Here is a 21595-nt window from a genome sequence, read left to right as displayed (position 1 = left end):
CTCTGCGGATTTTCGGGGAGGGACGTCTTCAACATTCGATTTTAACATATTTTCTGAGTGAAAATATGTTAAAATCAGTCAGTCCATCCCACTTACATTTGCTTGACAGTTACTGACTGACAGACTAGCATAACTTCTGACTTCCTATCACAATGATTGCTATTTTGCATTGCAAGGCGATCACCATAACATGGAATACACATACACATATATACACACACACACACACACACACACACACACACACACACACACACACACACACACACACACACACACACACACACCACACACACACACCCACACACACACACACACACACACACACGATAGGCCTCCTGCAGCCTCGGGAAACTATGGAGTTGTGCTCGGGTTGTGCAGGCGGAGGTGTCCTCTCCCGGGCGCCTATAATCTGCAATATGTTAGAGCCGCGGAGGCGAGGTACCTTCTGTGAGAGAATATCAGTTCTTTGGGAGCTGCGAGGCGGATATATACGGCTGACACCAGGAGATATCGCAAGAGGAAAGTGGTCCAGTGGTGCCAGGTAAGAGATATATATTCTCAAAGAGACGTCGATCGTGGTAGATACTTTATGAGTGTGACGTCGATTGCGTGTTGGTGATAGCGCTGCGTCTAGCTACAGAGACGTAAAATGATTGTACAATGAAACCACACACACACACCCACACACACACACACACACACACACACACACACACACACACACACACACACACACACACACACAAATGTAATGTATCCATGAGAAAATGTATTGCGGGTAATGTAACGGGATCGAGCTGGCGTCCCTGGTCTTGAGGGGTTCTGGTGTCTGGGGAGACCAACGACGGAAGTGTTCTCCCATAACACAACATCTGGATTTTCTCACATACTAATGTTGTTTACTTCTGTCTGAACCAACACTATTACACTTTAGGCGGGAAGGAAGCACCCTTGGACACGATACAAGTACTAACATTTCGATCAAGAGGGCATGAGGTAGGAAGTATGAGGAAGGAGGCATGAGGTAGGAAGTATGAGGAAGGAGGCATGAGGTAGGAAGTATGAGGAAAGAGGCATGAGGGGAAGGTTATGAGGCAGAGAGAGTGAGGGGAAACGGAGCATGAGGGTGTGAACACCAGACATGCTTAAATCGGGTGTTATATAAATAAAAGGGACATGATCTCCATCGTCTTTGTTCCTCCTACTATCATCACGCCCAGCTACTTGGGGCTGGACGGTAGAGTGATAGTTTCAGAGCTTCGTGCAGGTCGGGGTTCAATCCTTCGACCGTTCAAGTAGTTGGGCGCCATTACTTCTTCCTGTCCCATCCCATATCCTTATCCTAATACCATCGAAGTGCAATATAGCCGTAATGACTTTGTGCTTTCTCCAGATAGTTGTCGTCTTCTTCCCACTAATATCACTTCCTCTTTCCAATCCTTCACCTCCTAAACCCTAAGCCCATAACTCATATCCACTTCCACTCTAAATCTCTTCTACCTCTATTTCTGTTCCTCCTCTTCATTTTTTTCATTAAAGCTCAATTCCACCTCTTACTTCCCCCAATGAACAAGAGTTCAAGAGGGAACTCAACAAAGAAAACGACAAAGAGCAGTCGCAAGATCTGGTACACGATATTAATGTGGATGATGTTTCCAACAAAGTGAATGAACTGAAAGAAATGGCCAGTACACAAATACTAAGACAATTTAGTAGGCATCCGTCAGTCTCAGGAGACTATGGAGATGCGCTCTGGTTGTCGGTCTGGAGTGGCCTCACCAGGGCGCAAAGCCAGGGTAGGTTGATACGGTGGAGAAGCTGCCACCCATGCAGCAGGTCTCTTCTCTCCACGGTGCCGAAAGTCTCCAACGGAAAGGCAAACGCTAATACGATTGGTTCCAGCGCCGTCGCAGTAACTGTCAGAACGAGGTTGAAGGCAACAACGAGCTGCCCAAGGGGCTCCGGCTCCGGGGTTGACCTCGGAGTTGGTGAAAGAAGACACAGGGACTCCAAACCCGGAGACCGCCGTGGTCGGGGCCGGAGAAGAACCACCCCAGCAAGGGCAAGAACGACCCCAGCCTCCTGAAGCAGAGCCTGGGGGACCGCACGAGCCCCAGGAGGTGGACGACCCGCTCCCGCACCTACGGGTTCCAGAGATCATCACAGCCCCAGGAAAGATGTACAGGTCTCGTAAATGATTAATTAAAGGCTTGATGATTCCTGGTCCAGAACAACAGGTACTGAGCAGCTTAAAGGTCAAAATATATCAAAGGTGAGGCTCTGAGTAACCCTCCTATGACAACCTACTTTGCTTAACCTTAGAGAGAACTACCAGACAGGTGGAAGCAACATAATACCATACCTACATATTAGAAAGAAGCTATACGGACTACACTACAATATACGCCTGTATAATTATGTAATACTGTCTATCGCACTGAAGAGGCTTCAAGAGAATTATGTGTCAGAGTGATGGTCTATCAACACATTGATGAGGGCATCAATTCACTATGTAGTCAACCTTCAAATATAAGCTGTATCCCAAACGTGTCAAACAGCAGCTCACAGCAAACAGAATAGTGGCTTAAAAGGTAAGGTAATTACGAAGGGAAAGCGCTAAGCTGGGATATGAGGACAGGGCGAAGTAACGGTGCTAACCCACTCGGGCCACCGGGGATCGAACGCCGATCCTGCAGGACTCAAGGTCGTCGTTCTACCAACCAGTTCAGGTGGTTCTCACTGCATCTACCTACCTGGAAGGCGTCATTGAGGGAATGCATCCTCATCCTCTCCCTCTCGTTACTCTCCAGACGTCGCAAATTTCTCTCCCTTGCCGACGAGGAAGGTCTCTTGCGCCGCCCCGAGCTTCTCCTGTCACCACGGCCGCTTCCCGCACCCCCACTGACGTCATCACTTACGGAGGAGGAGTCTGTGACGTCACCACTCCCGGCCCCGCCCACTTCTAACAGTCGTTGCCGCCTCCGCTTCCCCCCTCGCTCGTACCTGAGAGAAGAGGGGGATGTGAAGTCAGAGGGATTAGGAGGAAAATAGACACAAGTGGTTGTTCTTAAATTAATGTCAACATTGAGGATAGTAAATGTGAATAACTGCAGCACGAGAGTAATAACTAGCCGCCTCATCTTCCCCCGTTGTCCATACCAACGGGTGAAATGGATTCAGGTGAGAAGTCACCTCCAAAAAATAGGAGTTGAAAAACAAAATACCCGAAGTTAAGGCTAATCTCCAAGGTCTCCTCTGCGTGTCTTTTATTCTCTTCCCCGAGGCTATGGGTCCCTACAGTTGCATCAGAGGTGGTACTCCTATATATTATACCAGGAGGGGTACCCGGCCTCACAGTCACAGTACCCGCTCCTGTGGCAGGCAAGTCCACTACGGGCTCACCATAGCCCGTGCTACTTGCAACTTTTGGTTCCCAGCAGCTGAATCTTCAACAACAACAACAACAATGGTACCCGGCTGCGCCCGGGTCTCTCTCCCGCCTCCCCCCCCCCACTTCTCTCCCCATCTTCCCAGTCCCGTCAGGATGGAGGGGGGGGGGGGGGGGGTTGACCAGTGGTCCTCGGGTGATAGAGACTAACCATCTTCACTACCCTATCTTCCTCCTCACTGTAACCATCTTCACTAACACTATCTTCCTCACTGTAACCATCTTCACTATACACTATCTTCCTCACTGTAACCATCTTCACTATACACTATCTTCCTCACTGTAACCATCTTCACTGTACACTATCTTCCTCACTGTAACCATCTTCACTGTACACTATCTTCCTCACTGTAACCATCTTCACTACACACTATCTTCCTCACTGTAACCATCTTCACTAACACTATCTTCCTCCTCACTGTAACCATCTTCACTACACACACACTATCGTCGTCATCATCTCCGTAACCTTCAACACTTCCTCGGGCACCGCTGGCTTCCCTCTCGTCCTCCCCGCCCCTCACTCCCCCCCCCTTCAACACCTTCGTCACCTCTGGTAAGGGGAAAGGTGATGAAGGGGTGAAGGGGCGCCTCCACCCCCCCCCCCTTTCACTAGTTTTCCCTCTCTTTGTTCACTCTTAGTGAAGCTTAGTTTTTTAGTTTAGTGTATTTGAAATTTAGTGTAATTTTCACATGCAACATCCTAGCTGACACCAGCAACATCCTAGCTGACACCAGCAACACCCTAGCTGACACTTGCAACATCCTAGCTGACACCAGCAACATCCTAGCTGACACCAGCATCACCCCAGCTGACACCAGCATCACCCCAGCTGACACCAGCATCACCCCAGCTGACACCAGCAACACCCCAGCTGACACCTGCAACACCCCAGCTGACACCTGCAACGCACTAGCTGACACCTGCAACGCACTAGCTGACACCAGCAACGCACTAGCTGACACCAGCAACGCACTAGCTGACACCAGCAACGCACTAGCTGACACCAGCAACGCACTAGCTGACACCAGCAACGCACTAGCTGACACCAGCAACGCACTAGCTGACACCAGCAACGCACTAGCTGACACCAGCAACGCACTAGCTGACACCAGCAACGCACTAGCTGACACCAGCAACGCACTAGCTGACACCAGCAACGCACTAGCTGACACCAGCAACGCACTAGCTGACACCAGCAACGCACTAGCTGACACCAGCAACACCCTAGCTGACACCAGCAACACCCTAGCTGACACCAGCAACACCCTAGCTGACACCAGCAACACCCTAGCTGACACTTGCAACACCCTAGCTGACACTTGCAACACCCTAGCTGACACTTGCAACACCATAGCTGACACTTGCAACACCATAGCTGACACTTGCAACACCCTAGCTGACACTTGCAACACCATAGCTGACACTTGCAACACCATAGCTGACACTTGCAACACCATAGCTGACACTTGCAACACCATAGCTGACACTTGCAACACCATAGCTGACACTTGCAACACCATAGCTGACACTTGCAACACCATAGCTGACACTTGCAACACCATAGCTGACACTTGCAACACCATAGCTGACACTTGCAACACCATAGCTGACACTTGCAACACCATAGCTGACACTTGCAACACCATAGCTGACACTTGCAACACCATAGCTGACACTTGCAACACCATAGCTGACACTTGCAACACCATAGCTGACACTTGCAACACCATAGCTGACACTTGCAACACCATAGCTGACACTTGCAACACCATAGCTGACACTTGCAACACCATAGCTGACACTTGCAACACCATAGCTGACACTTGCAACACCATAGCTGACACTTGCAACACCATAGCTGACACTTGCAACACCATAGCTGACACTTGCAACACCATAACTGACACTTGCAACACCATAACTGACACTTGCAACACCATAACTGACACTTGCAACACCATAACTGACACTTGCAACACCATAACTGACACTTGCAACACCATAACTGACACTTGCAACACCATAACTGACACTTGCAACACCATAACTGACACTTGCAACACCATAACTGACACTTGCAACACCTTAGCTGACACTTGCAACACCTTAGCTGACACTTGCAACACCTTAGCTGACACTTGCAACACCTTAGCTGACACTTGCAACACCATAACTGACACTTGCAACACCATAACTGACACTTGCAACACCATAACTGACACTTGCAACACCTTAGCTGACACTTGCAACAGCTTAGCTGAGACAAGCAACACCCTAGCTGAGACTTGCAACACTATAGCTGACACTTGCAACACTATAGCTGACACTTGCAACACCCTAGCTGACACTTGCAACACCATAGCTGACACTTGCAACACCCTAGCTGACACTTGCAACACCATAGCTGACACTTGCAACACCCTAGCTGACACTTGCAACACCATAGCTGACACTTGCAACACCATAGCTGACACTTGCAACACCATAGCTGACACTTGCAACACCATAGCTGACACTTGCAACACCATAGCTGACACTTGCAACACCATAGCTGACACTTGCAACACCATAGCTGACACTTGCAACACCATAGCTGACACTTGCAACACCATAACTGACACTTGCAACACCTTAGCTGACACTTGCAACACCATAAGTGACACTTGCAACACCTTAGCTGACACTTGCAACAGCTTAGCTGAGACAAGCAACACCCTAGCTGACGCTTGCAACACTATAGCTGACACTTGCAACACCCTAGCTGACACTTGCAACACCATAGCTGACACTTGCAACACCATAGCTGACACCAGCCACACCCTAGCTGACACCAACACCGGGTTGCAAGTTTAATTGCAATTTATTTTGATACCTAATTTATTGGTGTTACTTCTGATTTTGTTATCTATTAATTTATCTTTCAATTATCTGTATTTCAATATTCTGAACACAACAAGTGATAACGAGCCAGGAGAACACCCCCCACAGATAACGAGCCAGGAGAACACTTACGAATCCGTTATTCCCAGTTGTAAGAATAACGGACTCGTATCTTTAATTAGAAGCAGAAGTAGGAATTAAGAGGAAATAAATTGTTAGGCGTTGCCTTATTGTTGTATCTTATCTTATATTCCATGTGGGTAGGAAGAACCTAAATGCATTAATGTATTAGAATAAGTGTAGTGTAGTTATATGTATTGTAGCGGCTTAAGCGGCATGACCTGAGGTCGGAGTCGGGATTACGAAGTCAAAGAAAATGGGAAGCACTAATTATTAGTAATATTGAATTACTGGAACCTGAGAGATGTTACCAGGAATCCAGTTGGATTATTAATACTTAATGGCGGATTAAGGTCAACTAGGTTGAGCTTCCCAGTGTTAGTTTGACTCTTATGATGTAATACAAATAATGTAGATAACTTAGTTTCTAACATCGCGGCTGTGTCATGCTGTTTCCCTTCGGGTTAATTGTAAGGTTTATGATTTACCTATTAGTGTCAGTAAAGATAACCATTGTATGTAATTAGGAATTCATTTTGTTAACCATTGTGAGAGTTGGGTTTTACTTTCTAACAGAGAATTGAATGTTTTATCATGCATCTGGCAACCCTCGAGTGAGCCAGGCCACCACGGTTCCTGTGTAATGTTCTGCGTGTTAAATTATATGTGTTAATAGGCTATTGTTAATAGTTAGCTCCATTGTGTTAAATGATTGTTACTAAAATTACTAGCTTAGATCTGCTTAACAGTTCTAAGAAAAAGATTAGGAATAGGGACTAGTATTTTAATTACTAACTAGGACCGCGTCCGAACGCATTGTAGCTCGAACACGCTCCCGTGCCCATATAAGCAAGACCCCCCCATGCTTCCCCTCCCCTCCACAGATCTCCAGTATCAGCTCTTGATACTGGTAATGGCTCAAAAGGGCCACCACTTACGGGCTATTCATGCCCGTGCCACCTTTTGGGTGGCTTAATCTTCATCAATCAATCAATCAATGCTTCCCCTTTACGGGCTCACCATAGCCCGTGCTACATGGACACTTCGTTCCGAGTAGCTAAACCTAAAACAACAAACAATGCTTCCCCTTCATTCGTCCCCCAGGGCACGGAGGAGATGCTAGTCCAATCTCCAGTGAGCTATGTAGATACTAGCTTTAAGTATAGTGTTTGTTTGTGCAAGTAGGATAAGTTTCAAGTGCTTTATTTTAATGTGTGTGTGTAAGCCTACTTCATTGTCCGTTCCAGGGTGTGGAGGAGTTATCAAGGAAAAGCACTAAGCCATTACGACTATATTGCACTGGGAAGGGGTCAGGATAAGGATTTGGGATGGGATGGGGGAAGGAATGGTGCCCCAACCACTTGGACGGTCGGGGTCCAGTGTGTGGAAGTCGTATTTGTAATTCCCAGTTAATTCTTACCCCGTTTCTGTGTTCCTTCAGAGCGAGTCACGTGGTGTACTAACTTGTCTGTTGATAACTTATTTTTACTGTGCGCGGGATCTGTAAATGTACTGGAGATAGGCGGTCCCATCTTTCATTAACCATCACTATCTAGGCCTCCTGCCTGGAGTGGGGGGAACTGATGGATTCTGAGCTATTCTCGAGCATTAATTAGGCTCGTGAAAACACCCCCACAGATAACGAGCCAGGAGATCACCCCACAGATAACGAGCCAAAAAAACGCCCCCACAGATAACGAGTCAGAAGAACACCCCACAGATAACGAGCCAGAAGAAAACCCCCCACAGCTATTGAGTCAGAAGTACACTCCCACAGATAACGAGCCAAGAGAACTCCTCCACAGATAACGAGCCAGGAGACCACCCCACAGATAACGAGCAAAGAGAACTCCCTCACAGATAACGAGCCAAAAAAACGCCCCCACAGATAACGAGTCAGAAGAACACCCCACAGATAACGAGCCAGAAGAAAACCCCCCACAGCTATTGAGTCAGAAGTACACTCCCACAGATAACGAGCCAAGAGAACTCCTCCACAGATAACGAGCCAGGAGACCACCCCACAGATAACGAGCAAAGAGAACTCCCTCACAGATAACGAGCCAGAAGATCACCCCACAGATAACGAGCCAGGACGATACCCCAACAGATAACGAGCCAAAAAAACGCCCCCACAGATAACGAGTCAGAAGAACACCCCACAGATAACGAGCCAGAAGAACACCCCCCACAGATAACGAGCCAGGAGGACACCCTCACAGATAACGAGCCATAAGAACACCCCCCCACAGATAACGAGCCAGGAGGACACTCTCACAGATAACGAGCCATAAGAACACCCCCCACAGATAACGAGCCAGGAGGACACTCTCACAGATAACGAGCCATAAGAACACACCCCACAGATAACGAGCCATAAGAACACACCCCACAGATAACGAGCCAGGAGGACACCCTCACAGATAACGAGCCAGGAGGACACCCCCAGAGATAACGAGCCAGGAGGACACCCCCACAGATAACGAGCCAGGAGAACACCCCCAGAGATAACGAGCCAGGAGGACACCCCCAGAGATAACGAGCCAGGAGGACACCCCCAGAGATAACGAGCCATAAGAACACCCCCACAGATAACGAGCCAGGAGGACACCCCCAGAGATAACGAGCCAGGAGGACACCCCCACAGATAACGAGCCATAAGAACACCCCCACAGATAACGAGCCAGGAGCCACAGGTCACTACCATAGTCGTGGCCCCGTGGAGGTGGTCGTGTGTGGTCAATACGACACCTAGCCAGAGACGCTGTTCACTTCCCGTTAACATGAGAACGGAGGAAAGAAACAGTGCCCAACCGGTTTGTTAATTATCCAGAACGAATATATAACACTTGGAAGGGATGTGAGGACAAGGATCTGGGATAGGACGGAGGGAAGGAATGGTGTGCAACCACTTGAATGGTCGGGGATCGAACGCCGACTTGCTCTTACCAATATGGTAATTAACAAGAGAAAGCGCTCTGCCAGTATGACTATACAGCACAGCAGCTGCGGTACGCGGCGTGGCTAGGGTGAAAACAATGGCCAAATGTACACTACTAACATCCTTTCATCACTGTAACCATCTACACTACACACACAGCCATCATCACTGTAAAGATGTAACTATCTTTACCACTAACACTTTTCATTATACAACCATCTTGATTATCACGTCGGAGATATGAAGGATGAAGTTTGGACGTCCATTATTCCAGAGAGTCTGGTATTTAGCGAGATAAGAATGTATCAAATCTTTCAAACACACACACACACACACACACACACACACACACACACACACACTTCGCCTTGACCTCACCTTTCCTGTGATAGTCTCCCACTACCCACCAGTCACCCTAAAAGGCTTGGTGAAGCTAGTCTTCTATCTTGTACAAACAGACATCCAATTTGATATAGATCAAGGATGTGTGGACAGGATAGAAGCTGGGATATGAGGAGGGAGTGAAGGAACTGTGCCCAATCATATTGGACCATTGGGAATCGAACGATATCCTGCAAGAGGCAAGGCCGTTGGTGTGCGAAGCAGACCAAGTGGATGGGTGATCATTCGCTGATCAATTTACGCTTCAATTTTGTCTTGTAGTAGCGAGAGCCAACCTGGAGGTAGATGTTTTAATGAAAGTAATCGATAAAGGCACAATATTTTTGGAGGAAACTTCGGCCTATCACACCGTCATACTTTGTGTTGCTCCACTGTTACAGTGAAGAGACTACGATGTCCTTCTCTCCATGGACGAAGCATGAGAAACTTTCCGGTCTGTATCCTTTGTTATCCAAGAACTTCTGCGTGTAGAAGACGCCAAAAGCGCCGGTATCTAGAAGGAAAACCATCGGTGTGTCCGACTTATTCATGCAAGAGAAAGCATTTAAGACGTATTAAAAGCAAAAACTCTACTGAACTTCCATCTAGTTCAGTGGGCGTCGTCTGAAATGCAGAGTCTGCTGCTGATTGGAGAACCTCTGAACGATCCCACCGTTTCGCAGCATCGAGTTGTCGAGATAGTCACAGGTCAGGACGCAATCTTCGCAAACGTAGAGACTAGAGAGGATGCGCACATCATCCCCGAAGTCAACTGGGACCTATGGAACTACGCCGACTTGAATTTCTTCCGACTTTCGCCACGAAGAGATGGACAGATTGATGTACACCTTGATCAAATGACAGATTTGCAAGTCCTCGGCCGTTTTGCGTTTCATTAACGGCAAACTTGTACCAGAATCAACGAGCAGTTCGACCCTGCGGCCATGGATGGTGGCGGAGACTCGTTGGAGTTCGTCTACCTTAACGGAGGGCAACTGCGACAAGCACGGAGGTCTCCCTGGAGTCAAGGGCGGGTCGAAGTACAAGCGCGTGACTCCATCACGGGGTCGACGAGGCCTCAAGTTATACTCGAAGCTGGGGACGCGTGACTTGCTTCGAGTGACAGGAGCCATATTGGTTCATACCCTTGGAATAATTTATATACTATGAACTTTCCTGCATATGTAAGCTACATCAACCTATAGCTAGGGCAGAGCAACAGTATGCAGCTATGTGGTGAATAATGAAGTGTATTATGTAGCGTGGTGTATAATGTGGTATAATGTAGTGTGGTGTATGTAGTGTGTAGTATAATGTGGTGTATAATGTAGCGTGATGTATAATGTGTATAATGTAGTGTGGTGTATAATGAAGTGTGATGTATAATGAAATGTGGTATATAATGAAATGTGGTATATAATGAAGTGTGGACTACAATGTAGTGTGGGGTATAATGTAGTGTGGCGTATAATGTAGTGAGGCGTATAATGAAGTGTGGTGTATAATGAAGTGTGGCCTATAATGTAGTGTGGCGTATAATGAAGTGTGGTGTATAATGAAGTGTGGCCTATAATGTGGTGTATAATGAAGTGTGGCCTATAATGAGGTGTGGTGTATAATGAAGTGTGGCCTATAATGTGGTGTGGTGTATAATGAAGTGTAGCCTATAATGAGGTGTGGTGTATAATGAAGTGTAGCCTATAATGTGGTGTGGTGTATAATGGGAGGTCAGTATTTCCACCTATATTGGGGGAGAGGGGGGGGGGGAATTCGATATAAACCAACAGTATACATATACACAGGCTTCCTGTCCCTGAGGAAGCAAATTACTTTGCGAATTCATTAATGGCTCCTACCATTGCTTAATGTGATATTATGAACAGTGAAGACATATACGGTGTACAGTGAGGTACGGTGTGAAGTGAGGTACGGTGTATAGTGAGATACGATGGGTAGTGAGATACGGTGTATAGTGAGATACGGTGTATAGTGAGATACGGTGTATAGTGAGATACGATGGGTAGTGAAATACAGTGTGTAGTGAGATACGGTGTGCAGTGAGATACGGTGTGCAGTGAGATACGGTGTGCAGTGAGATACGGTGTGCAGTGAGATACGGTGTGCAGTGAGATACGGTGTGTAGTGAGATACGGTGTGTAGTGAGATACGGTGTGTAGTGAGATACGGTGTGTAGTGAGATACGGTGTGTAGTGAGATACGGTGTGTAGTGAGATACGGTGTGTAGTGAGATACGGTGTGTAGTGAGATACGGTGTGTAGTGAGATACGGTGTGTAGCGAGATACGGTGTGTAGCGAGATACGGTGTATAGCGAGATACGGTGTATAGCGAGATACGGTGTATAGCGAGATACGGTGTATAGCGAGATACGGTGTATAGCGAGATACGGTGTATAGCGAGATACGGTGTATAGCGAGATACGGTGTATAGCGAGATACGGTGTATAGCGAGATACGGTGTATAGCGAGATACGGTGTATAGCGAGATACGGTGTATAGCGAGATACGGTGTATAGCGAGATACGGTGTATAGCGAGATACGGTGTATAGCGAGATACGGTGTATAGCGAGATACGGTGTATAGCGAGATACGGTGTATAGCGAGATACGGTGTATAGCGAGATACAGTGTATAGCGAGATACAGTGTATAGCGAGATACAGTGTATAGCGAGATACAGTGTATAGCGAGATACAGTGTATAGCGAGATACAGTGTATAGCGAGATACAGTGTATAGTGAGATACAGTGTATAGTGAGATACAGTGTATAGTGAGATACAGTGTATAGTGAGATACAGTGTATAGTGAGATACAGTGTATAGTGAGATACAGTGTATAGTGAGATACAGTGTATAGTGAGATACAGTGTATAGTGAGATACAGTGTATAGTGAGATACAGTGTATAGTGAGATACAGTGTATAGTGAGATACAGTGTATAGTGAGATACAGTGTATAGTGAGATACAGTGTATAGTGAGATACAGTGTGTAGTGAGATACAGTGTGTAGTGAGATACAGTGTGTAGTGAGATACAGTGTGTAGTGAGATACAGTGTATAGTGAGATACAGTGTATAGTGAGATACAGTGTATCGAGAGATACAGTGTATAGTGAGATACGGTGTATAGTGAGATACGGTGTATAGTGAGATACGGTGTATAGTGAGATACGGTGTACATTATAGTGCAGAGTGTATCTGGGTCTGGACCCAACATGCTGGGTCACAAGGCCGCGTCGCAGGTCTATAACAAATACATTAATTTAAATTAAACCACCTCCCCTCCCCTCTCACCTTCCCCCCCCCCTCCCACCTCTCCCTCTGTCTCTCCCTTTCTCTCTCATATTTACCATCCCTTTACATCCCTCCTTCCTCTCCCCTCCCTACCCACCTCCCCTTTCCTATTCCCCCCCACCCCCAACCACTTGGGCTGGACGGTAGAGCGACGGTCTCGCTTCATGCAGGTCGGCGTTCAATCCCCGACCGTCCAAGTGCTTGGGCACCATTCCTTTCCCACCGTCCCATCCCCAAACCCTTATCCTGACCCCTTCCCAGTGCTATATAGTCGCAATGGGTTAGTGCGTTCTTCCTGATAGTTCCCTTCCTCCCAACAGAGAACGACGCGGACGACTTACATGTAGTCGTCATCGTCGTCGTCCTCGTTCCAGTCGTAGACGGCAGCGTGGAGGGGGGTGGGGGTGGCTGGGGGGTCGAGGTGCGGGGGGGCGGTCTCCTGCTCGAGGCCGTCCACACTGATCCCTGCCACCTGACGCATCCTGCAAGCACATGTAGACAGGTGTTAGACGGCACTCCGGCCCTCATGAACACAGTCCGGGCCTCAAACACAGTCCGGGCCTCATAAACACAGTCCGGGCCTCATAAACACAGTCCGGCCCTCATAAACACAGTCCGGCCCTCATAAACACAGTCCGGCCCTCATAAACACAGTCCGGCCCTCATAAACACAGTCCGGCCCTCATGAACACAGTCCGGCCCTCATGAACACAGTCCGGCCCTCATGAACACAGTCCGGCCCTCATGAACACAGTCCGGCCCTCATGAACACAGTCCGGCCCTCATGAACACAGTCCGGCCCTCATGAACACAGTCCGGCCCTCATGAACGCAGTCCGGCCCTCATGAACGCAGTCCGGCCCTCATGAACGCAGTCCGGCCCTCATGAACGCAGTCCGGCCCTCATGAACGCAGTCCGGCCCTCATGAACGCAGTCCGGCCCTCATGAACGCAGTCCGGCCCTCATAAACGCAGTCCGGCCCTCATAAACGCAGTCCGGCCCTCATAAACACAGTCCGGCCCTCATAAACACACAGTCCGGCCCTCAAACACACAGTCCGGCCCTCATAAACACACAGTCCGGCCCTCATAAACACACAGTCCGGCCCTCATAAACGCAGTCCGGCCCTCATAAACGCAGTCCGGCCCTCATGAACACAGTCCGGCCCTCATGAACACAGTCCGGCCCTCATGAACACAGTCCGGCCCTCATGAACACAGTCCGGCCCTCATGAACACAGTCCGGCCCTCATAAACACACAGTCCGGCCCTCATAAACACACAGTCCGGCCCTCATAAACACACAGTCCGGCCCTCATAAACACACAGTCCGGCCCTCATAAACACACAGTCCGGCCCTCATAAACACACAGTCCGGCCCTCATAAACACACAGTCCGGCCCTCATAAACACACAGTCCGGCCCTCATAAACACACAGTCCGGCCCTCATAAACACACAGTCCGGCCCTCATAAACACACAGTCCGGCCCTCATAAACACACAGTCCGGCCCTCATAAACACACAGTCCGGCCCTCATAAACACACAGTCCGGCCCTCATAAACACACAGTCCGGCCCTCATAAACACACAGTCCGGCCCTCATAAACACAGTCCAGGCCTCATAAACACAGTCCGGCCCTCATAAACACAGTCCGGCCCTCATAAACACAGTCCGGCCCTCATAAACACAGTCCGGCCCTCATAAACACAGTCCAGGCCTCATAAACACAGTCCGGGCCTCATAAACACAGTCCGGCCCTCATAAACACAGTCCAGGCCTCATAAACACAGTCCGGCCCTCATAAACACAGTCAGGGCCTCATAAACACAGTCCGGCCCTCATAAACACAGTCCGGCCCTCATAAACACAGTCCGGCCCTCATAAACACAGTCCGGCCCTCATAAACACAGTCCGGCCCTCATAAACACAGTCCGGGCCTCATAAACACAGTCCGGCCATCAGAAACAATGGACAAATGCGCGGTAATCCAGCCACCAAACTCTACCACTCCTCCTCCCCTTCCTTGTCTATACACACTGGCCTCAGGTCAGGACCATTAAAGCTGCCGCCGCCTCCCAGAACGCATTCATCAATATTAATGTTTTGTGTTTACAAAATAGGTTTCTTTTCATTTATATTTTAATATTTTTATATATTAAAATTCTATATAAAATCAGGCATAGGTTATGTTGTGTTTAGGTTCTGTTGACGATTTTTTGTATTTGAAATACGTGGGTGAAGCATTTACAGCGTTGTGGTTCGAACACAGATCGTCAGCGACCGACTATTTAAGAAACGTTCGTACGTCATCAGTTGTGAGTCAGTCCGCTGTCGGATTCAACGATCCAAGCTCGTTAATCCAGTCGCCAAACCCCCTGTTTATGAATTAAAAACGGTTTACACATAACACAACTGATGACGTCCGAACACTTCCGGAACAAGTGCTTCGCTCACGTCCTCTATTCGAACCGCAATTCCATAAATGCTTCACCCCACGTACTTCAAATACAAATAATCGCCAACAGAACCTAAACACCTAACCTAACCTAACCTAACCTAACCTTAAATATGCATAGAACATTTATGTTTATTAATATTCATATATATATATATATGACAACAACCCAATTTTTAATACACAATATGTTAAAATTGATGACTGCGTCTGGGGAGGACGGCCGCTGCTTTAAACAGCCTAGTGTGAGGACGGGTTGTGTGAGTCGTGTATAAACCATTGTTCGTTCATTAATAGGGGAGTTTGGCGGCTGGATTAGCGAGCCTATGGGGTTGATACGGATAGATTTAATAGCCCCCTCCTGTCTATAGGACGAGAAGATATGCAGAGCATGACTGCGAGTTAACTACCATTTTAGTCTCTTGTTTACATGAGCGAGTATCCGAGGGATGTGATAGTCTTCAGAACTGTCTAAGACTCTAGCTGGGCCCACTGGTCCCCAAACTGGGGGGCCATGGCCCTTTTTTCTAGTATATAGGGGGGGCCATGGCCCTTTTTTCCAGTATATAAGGAGGCCATGGCCCTTTTTTCCAGTATATACGGGGGGGGGCCATGGCCCTTTCTTCCAGTATATATGGGGGGGCATGGCCCTTTTTTCCAGTATATAGGGGAGGCCATGGCCCTTTTTTCTAGTATATAGGGGGGCCATAGCCCTTTTTTCCAGTATATAAGGGGGGGGGCCATGGCCCTTTTTTCCAGTATATAGGGAAGGCCATGGCCCTTTTTTCCAGTATATAAGGGGGGGCCATGGCCCTTTTTTCCAATATACAGGGGTCATAAGTTGAAGCTCAGTACTGGTTGTGATACCAGAGGGTCAAACTGTCTTAAGGCTGCGTGTAATCTGGCCAGTAATATGAACGATATATGAAAAAAAGGGGCAATGGCCGTAGTTTGGGAACCACTTGCCAGTCACCACAGTTCAGTTGCCAGGCCGGGCTCAGGATCTGCCACGCCATTAACAAAACAACTGTGTTGTTTTTGCCAGTAACGTACGAACCCCATCAACCCTCTTAACATATCGAGGACTAGGCATCGGAAGTCTCCATATTGTGGTGGTTGAAGTTTTCACTCCAGTCGGCACATTATCCAAGAGTGACGTCAACTCGACGTAATGAACGTTATCAGCGTTGATTCAACGCTACCAAATGTTAAATTCAACGTTTATCAACGTTGATTCAGATGTTCATTTAATTTTACTCTCGATTGCGTGGAAAATGTGACCTATTTGGGGGGAGGACGGGTTTGAGGTCGTAAGATCAGAGAGAACGGGATTCAGGTCGTAAGATCAGAGAGAATGGGATTCAGGTCGTAAGATCAGAGAGAACGGGATTCAGGTCGTAAGATCAGAGAGAATGGGATTCAGGTCGTAAGATCAGAGAGAACGGGATTCAGGTCATAAGATCAAAGAGAACGGGATTCAGGTCGTAAGATCAGAGAGAACGGGATTCAGGTCGTAAGATCAAAGAGAACGGGATTCAGGTCGTACGAGCAAGAACGTAAATAAATTGACAAAATTTCTTACTTAATTTATACACAGCAAAAAAGGATAACCAAATATTAAACTTGATTTCCACTTGATTACTTAATTATCTCTTATCAGATAATAGACAATTATCATCACAAACTTATAATTATCATCATAAACAGATAATCACAATTATCACAAACAGAAGTATGTTAAAAAGGAATGAAGAATAGTGGAATTAATAGACTCAAGGAATTAAATACAATAGATTCAAGGAATTAAATACAATAGACTCAAGGAATTAAATACAATAGACTCAAGGAATTAAATACAATAGACTCAAGGAATTAAATACAACTTCTTGCTTGTGAGATCTTAACAAGAACAAATAATAATTAGATCAAATTCAAAGTGTTGCTTAAATTAGAATTTGAAGCACAATTGGGCGAGCAATAGAGGGAATTAAGCGGGTACTAATCACTCATACTCTAAGAGCTTCTCTTGTATCTCTCTTAGATCATAATCTACGATCTTAATCCAAGAGCATCTTAGTCAAAGAGCGTTTTACTCTAAGAGCTTCTTAATCTAAGATCGTCTTAATCTAAGAGAATCTTAATCAGAAAGCGTCCCTAATCTAAGAGCTTCTTAATCTAAAAGCGTCTTAATCTAAGAGAATCTTAATCAAAGAGTGTCTTAATCTAAGAGCTTCTTAATCTATGAGCGTCTTAATCTAAGAGCGGCTTAATTAAAAAACGTCTTAATCTAAGAGAGTCTTAACCTAAGACCATCTTAATCTAAGAGCTTCTTAATCTAAGAGGGTCGTAATCTAAGAGCGGCTTAATCAAAAAACGTCTTATTCTAAGAGAGTCTTAATCTAAGAGCTTCCTAATATAAGAGCTTCTTAATCTAAGAGCTTCTTAATCTAAGAGCGTCTTAATCTAAGAGCATCTTTATCTAGGAGCGTCTTAATCTAGGAGCGTCTTAATCTAAGAGCATCTTTATCTAGGAGCGTCTTAATCTAGGAGCGTCTTAATCTAAGAGCATCTTAATCTAAGAGCGTCTTAATCTAAGAGCATCTTCATCTAAGAGCGTCTTAATCTAAGACGCTCTTGAGATCTTATTAACCGAGCAATACAGTGTCTATAACTGGACATGACTCAGTACACCGATCACTTACTGGAATGACCAATTATACAAGGTCGCTCGTTCGTCACCCGGGAAGGAAGGAAGGGTCCTTCACCCTCTGGTCTTTGGACCTTAACTACCCTCTCGGGGAACTGCCAATTCTCGAGAATGCTGACGATACGCACTCAATCACTTGTAGTTTGGTGTTGGACTTTGGGCATATCTGGACGGGTTATTTAAGGTAAACTGATCAACTATTATCTCTAGTTTAGTCCTCCGAATATGCTGCAGGACTAAAGTATGCTCTTAGTGTATATAACCGAGAAATGGGGTATACTTCTGGGTGTATATGGTTCATGATTCAATCATTCAACACTAAAAAAAATCACCCACTATACTCGGCCGTTCTCGCGAGTGTTCACCCCAACGTCAGGAAACGGTCGTACTAATGTGCTCTCTCCTGACCAATCAGAGGACCAACGAACAGAAAACGGGATTTTATGTCAATTTTTCTATCATTTCCTTGAAGGACAGTTTTTTAGCTCTAGGTAAACTATACTTATACTTTAAAATCTAACGCGGTGCCAAGAGAACAGGTTGTGCATACTGGTTTAAGAACAGTCTCTGTGCCACATTACAGTTCCTAAGAGGAACACGTCTATGTTATATAGTTACTACAATAGAAATTAGACAGCCAGACTGATGATCCAAGTAGGTTGGGCACCGTCCCTCGAAACCCAGTTGTTAGTCTGTCTGATATCCCTTCCAAGTATGTATGTAGTCATGAGAGAGAGAGAGAGAGAGAGAGAGAGAGAGAGAGAGAGAGAGAGAGAGAGAGAGAGAGAGAGAGAGAGAGAGAGAGAGAGAGAGACACACACAATGACACAGACAAGAAAGAGAGAGGCTGAGAATAATAACCACATAAGTACGCTAGTAACGGGCAGGTAAACACTAAACAAACAACTATTATGAGTTACCAAACAAACACGAAACAAAACAAATAATAACGGTGGGAGGCAACAACAATGTGAGGGGGGGGGGAGGGGGGGGGGGGTAGACAGGGGAGCTTCAAGACATAATTGTGTGAGTCGTGTCCATTAGATGCTTCGACAAACACGTTTTCACATCAATACCAATCACCCAATTACAACACTTAACGGCCTGCCCAACACCCCTTTCCACCCCATTACCTCCCCTCCATCCCATTATACTTCATTCCTCTCCCTCTTTTATTCTTTTATCCTTTTCACTCTTCTCTACATCCGCCTTGCAACTTCCATTCAGAAAATTCCTCAGTGTTTCACTCATTCATCAATTTACATTATTTAGTTCGTTACCGTCGTGATAATCCGGTTTGAAAAAAAAAAAAAAGGTGAGGTGAACGAAGGCTGTGAGAAACGAGCGATGTCTTACGGTTTATGGAATCGAAAGGGCTTTTAATCAGTTGAGATATTGAAACTGAATTAAAGGCAGTTTATTTTAAGGCAAAAGTCTTGTAAAATCAAATGACACATTGAGTTAAGAGTTGAGTTAGTGCTCGAAGTGGATGTGGGAAGAACAGGGTCTAGACTCCAAGGGAGAATGTGGGGGGAGGGCTATGTATATGTATACGTATATGTATACGTATATATATGTCGTACCTAGTAGCCAGAACGCACTTCTCAGCCGACTATGCAAGGCCCGATTTGCCTAATAAGCCAAGTTTTCATGAATTAATTGTTTTTCGACTACCTAACCTACCTAACCTAACCTAACCTAACTTTTTCGGCTACCTAACCTAACCTAACCTATAAAGATAGGTTAGGTTAGGTTAGGTAGGGTTGGTTAGGTTCGGTCACATATCTACGTTAATTTTAACTCCAATAAAAAAAATTGACCTCATACATAATGAAATGGGTAGCTTTATCATTTCATAAGAAAAAAATTAGAGAAAATATATTAATTCATGAAAAATTGGCTTATTAGGCAAATCGGGCCTTGCATAGTAGGCTGAGAAGTGCGTTCTGGCAACTAGGTACGACATATATATATATATATATATATATATATATATATATATATATAAATATCAATATATATATATATATATATATATATATATATATATATATATATATATATATATATATATATATATATATATATATATATATATATTTATTTATGTTGTTGAATATGACCGAAAAAGTAAGATTAATAATTCTAACACGAATTTTTCAATATTTCTTATGTTTTTCTTCACTGTCGGTGGTAATGAAAATATCAATTCTGCAAAATTAATTTTTTCATTAATGGTCTGACGCCTAGAAGCGTTTCGTAAGGGCTTCTTACATTCTCAAAAACTTCTTTACACTTAACACTACACTTATGAACTACACTTTATGATACACTTGATACACTGTGTATGAAGCATTTGACATAACCCTCGCTTTTTATTGGTTTGGGTGAGGAGGATACATACCTGTTGAATACCTGGTTGATGGGGTTCTGGGATTTCTTCTACTCCCCAAGCCCGGCCCGAGGCCAGGCTTGAATTGCGAGAGTTTGGTCCACCAGGCTGTTGCTTGGAGCGGCCCACAAGCCCACCCTTGCAACTCTTTAATTATAATAAGATAGCCAGAGATCAATGTTTGCAACATAAAGCCATCAAATTTCCTGCCAAGCTGAGAGATGTTTTATAAGTTATGTCTTAAAACGAAGATGCAGAATCAGCTAGATCTTGCTACAAAAAAAAGTAATTACTGTGGTGCCTTGATTAAGGAATTTAATCAGTTCCGGCACCAAGCTCGTCATGTGAAACGCTCGTCTTCCGAAACAAAAACAACACTGTTGTCGGAGGTGTCCGAGAACAAGCGGGAATGCTAGGAAGCACCATGTGGTTTACTCGTTAATCAAGCAAAAGCTCGTCAATTGAGACAAATTTTCTGCTAGTGGCTCACTTGTCACTCGAGATGCTCGTAATTTGAGTCGCTCGTCACTCAATGTTCACCGGTACTTAAAATTGTCAATGATGTCTCCTGTCTTTAAGAATGTATTCATGAATACATTTGACTATACTGTATCGTCCATGTATTGAGCATCATGTCATAAATGGCTTTGCCCTTTTGTATTGTATAGTATGAGACAGTTAAGCAAGTCCCAGCTGTGTTTGGGTACAAGTGACAGGATGAACAACCCAGCGGGTTTTCTTCCTATTGGGGAGTGTTGTACATGCTGCTATGACGGTATATCCACTCCCAGGATGAGTGGCACTGCCCGACAAACTCACCGCTCAAGGCAAAATTAATAACAAAAAAATTAAATTGCAATGATTAGACATACTGTACTGTATGCTATTATTATGACTTTCTTGTGCAAATGAAAAGTGCAATTAACCTTTGTTTAAACTAAATAAATTGTAC

The 21595-nt window shown here is 45.7% G+C and overlaps 1 protein-coding gene across 1 annotated transcript in view; it reads right to left on the bottom strand.

Moving 5' to 3' along the window:
• The window catches only part of LOC123764635 (neurogenin-1), a 44268-nt gene extending 30672 nt beyond the window's left edge, over window positions 1-13596 (bottom strand). The window contains exons 1-2 of the mRNA XM_045752608.2: window positions 13429-13596; window positions 2757-3006 (exon numbers count right to left, since the gene is read on the bottom strand). Of these exons, the coding sequence (XP_045608564.2) occupies window positions 2757-3006; window positions 13429-13568 (390 nt within the window). The 5' untranslated portion in view covers window positions 13569-13596. The remainder of the gene's footprint in view (window positions 1-2756; window positions 3007-13428) is intronic.
• Window positions 13597-21595: the final 7999 nt, after the last annotated feature.

The sequence above is a fragment of the Procambarus clarkii genome, chromosome 48 (genome assembly GCF_040958095.1).
Source record: "Procambarus clarkii isolate CNS0578487 chromosome 48, FALCON_Pclarkii_2.0, whole genome shotgun sequence".
NCBI classification, from domain to species: Eukaryota; Metazoa; Arthropoda; class Malacostraca; order Decapoda; family Cambaridae; genus Procambarus; species Procambarus clarkii.
Note: the sequence above shows the minus strand (reverse complement) of the source record. Positions and strands in the feature narration are given on the sequence as shown.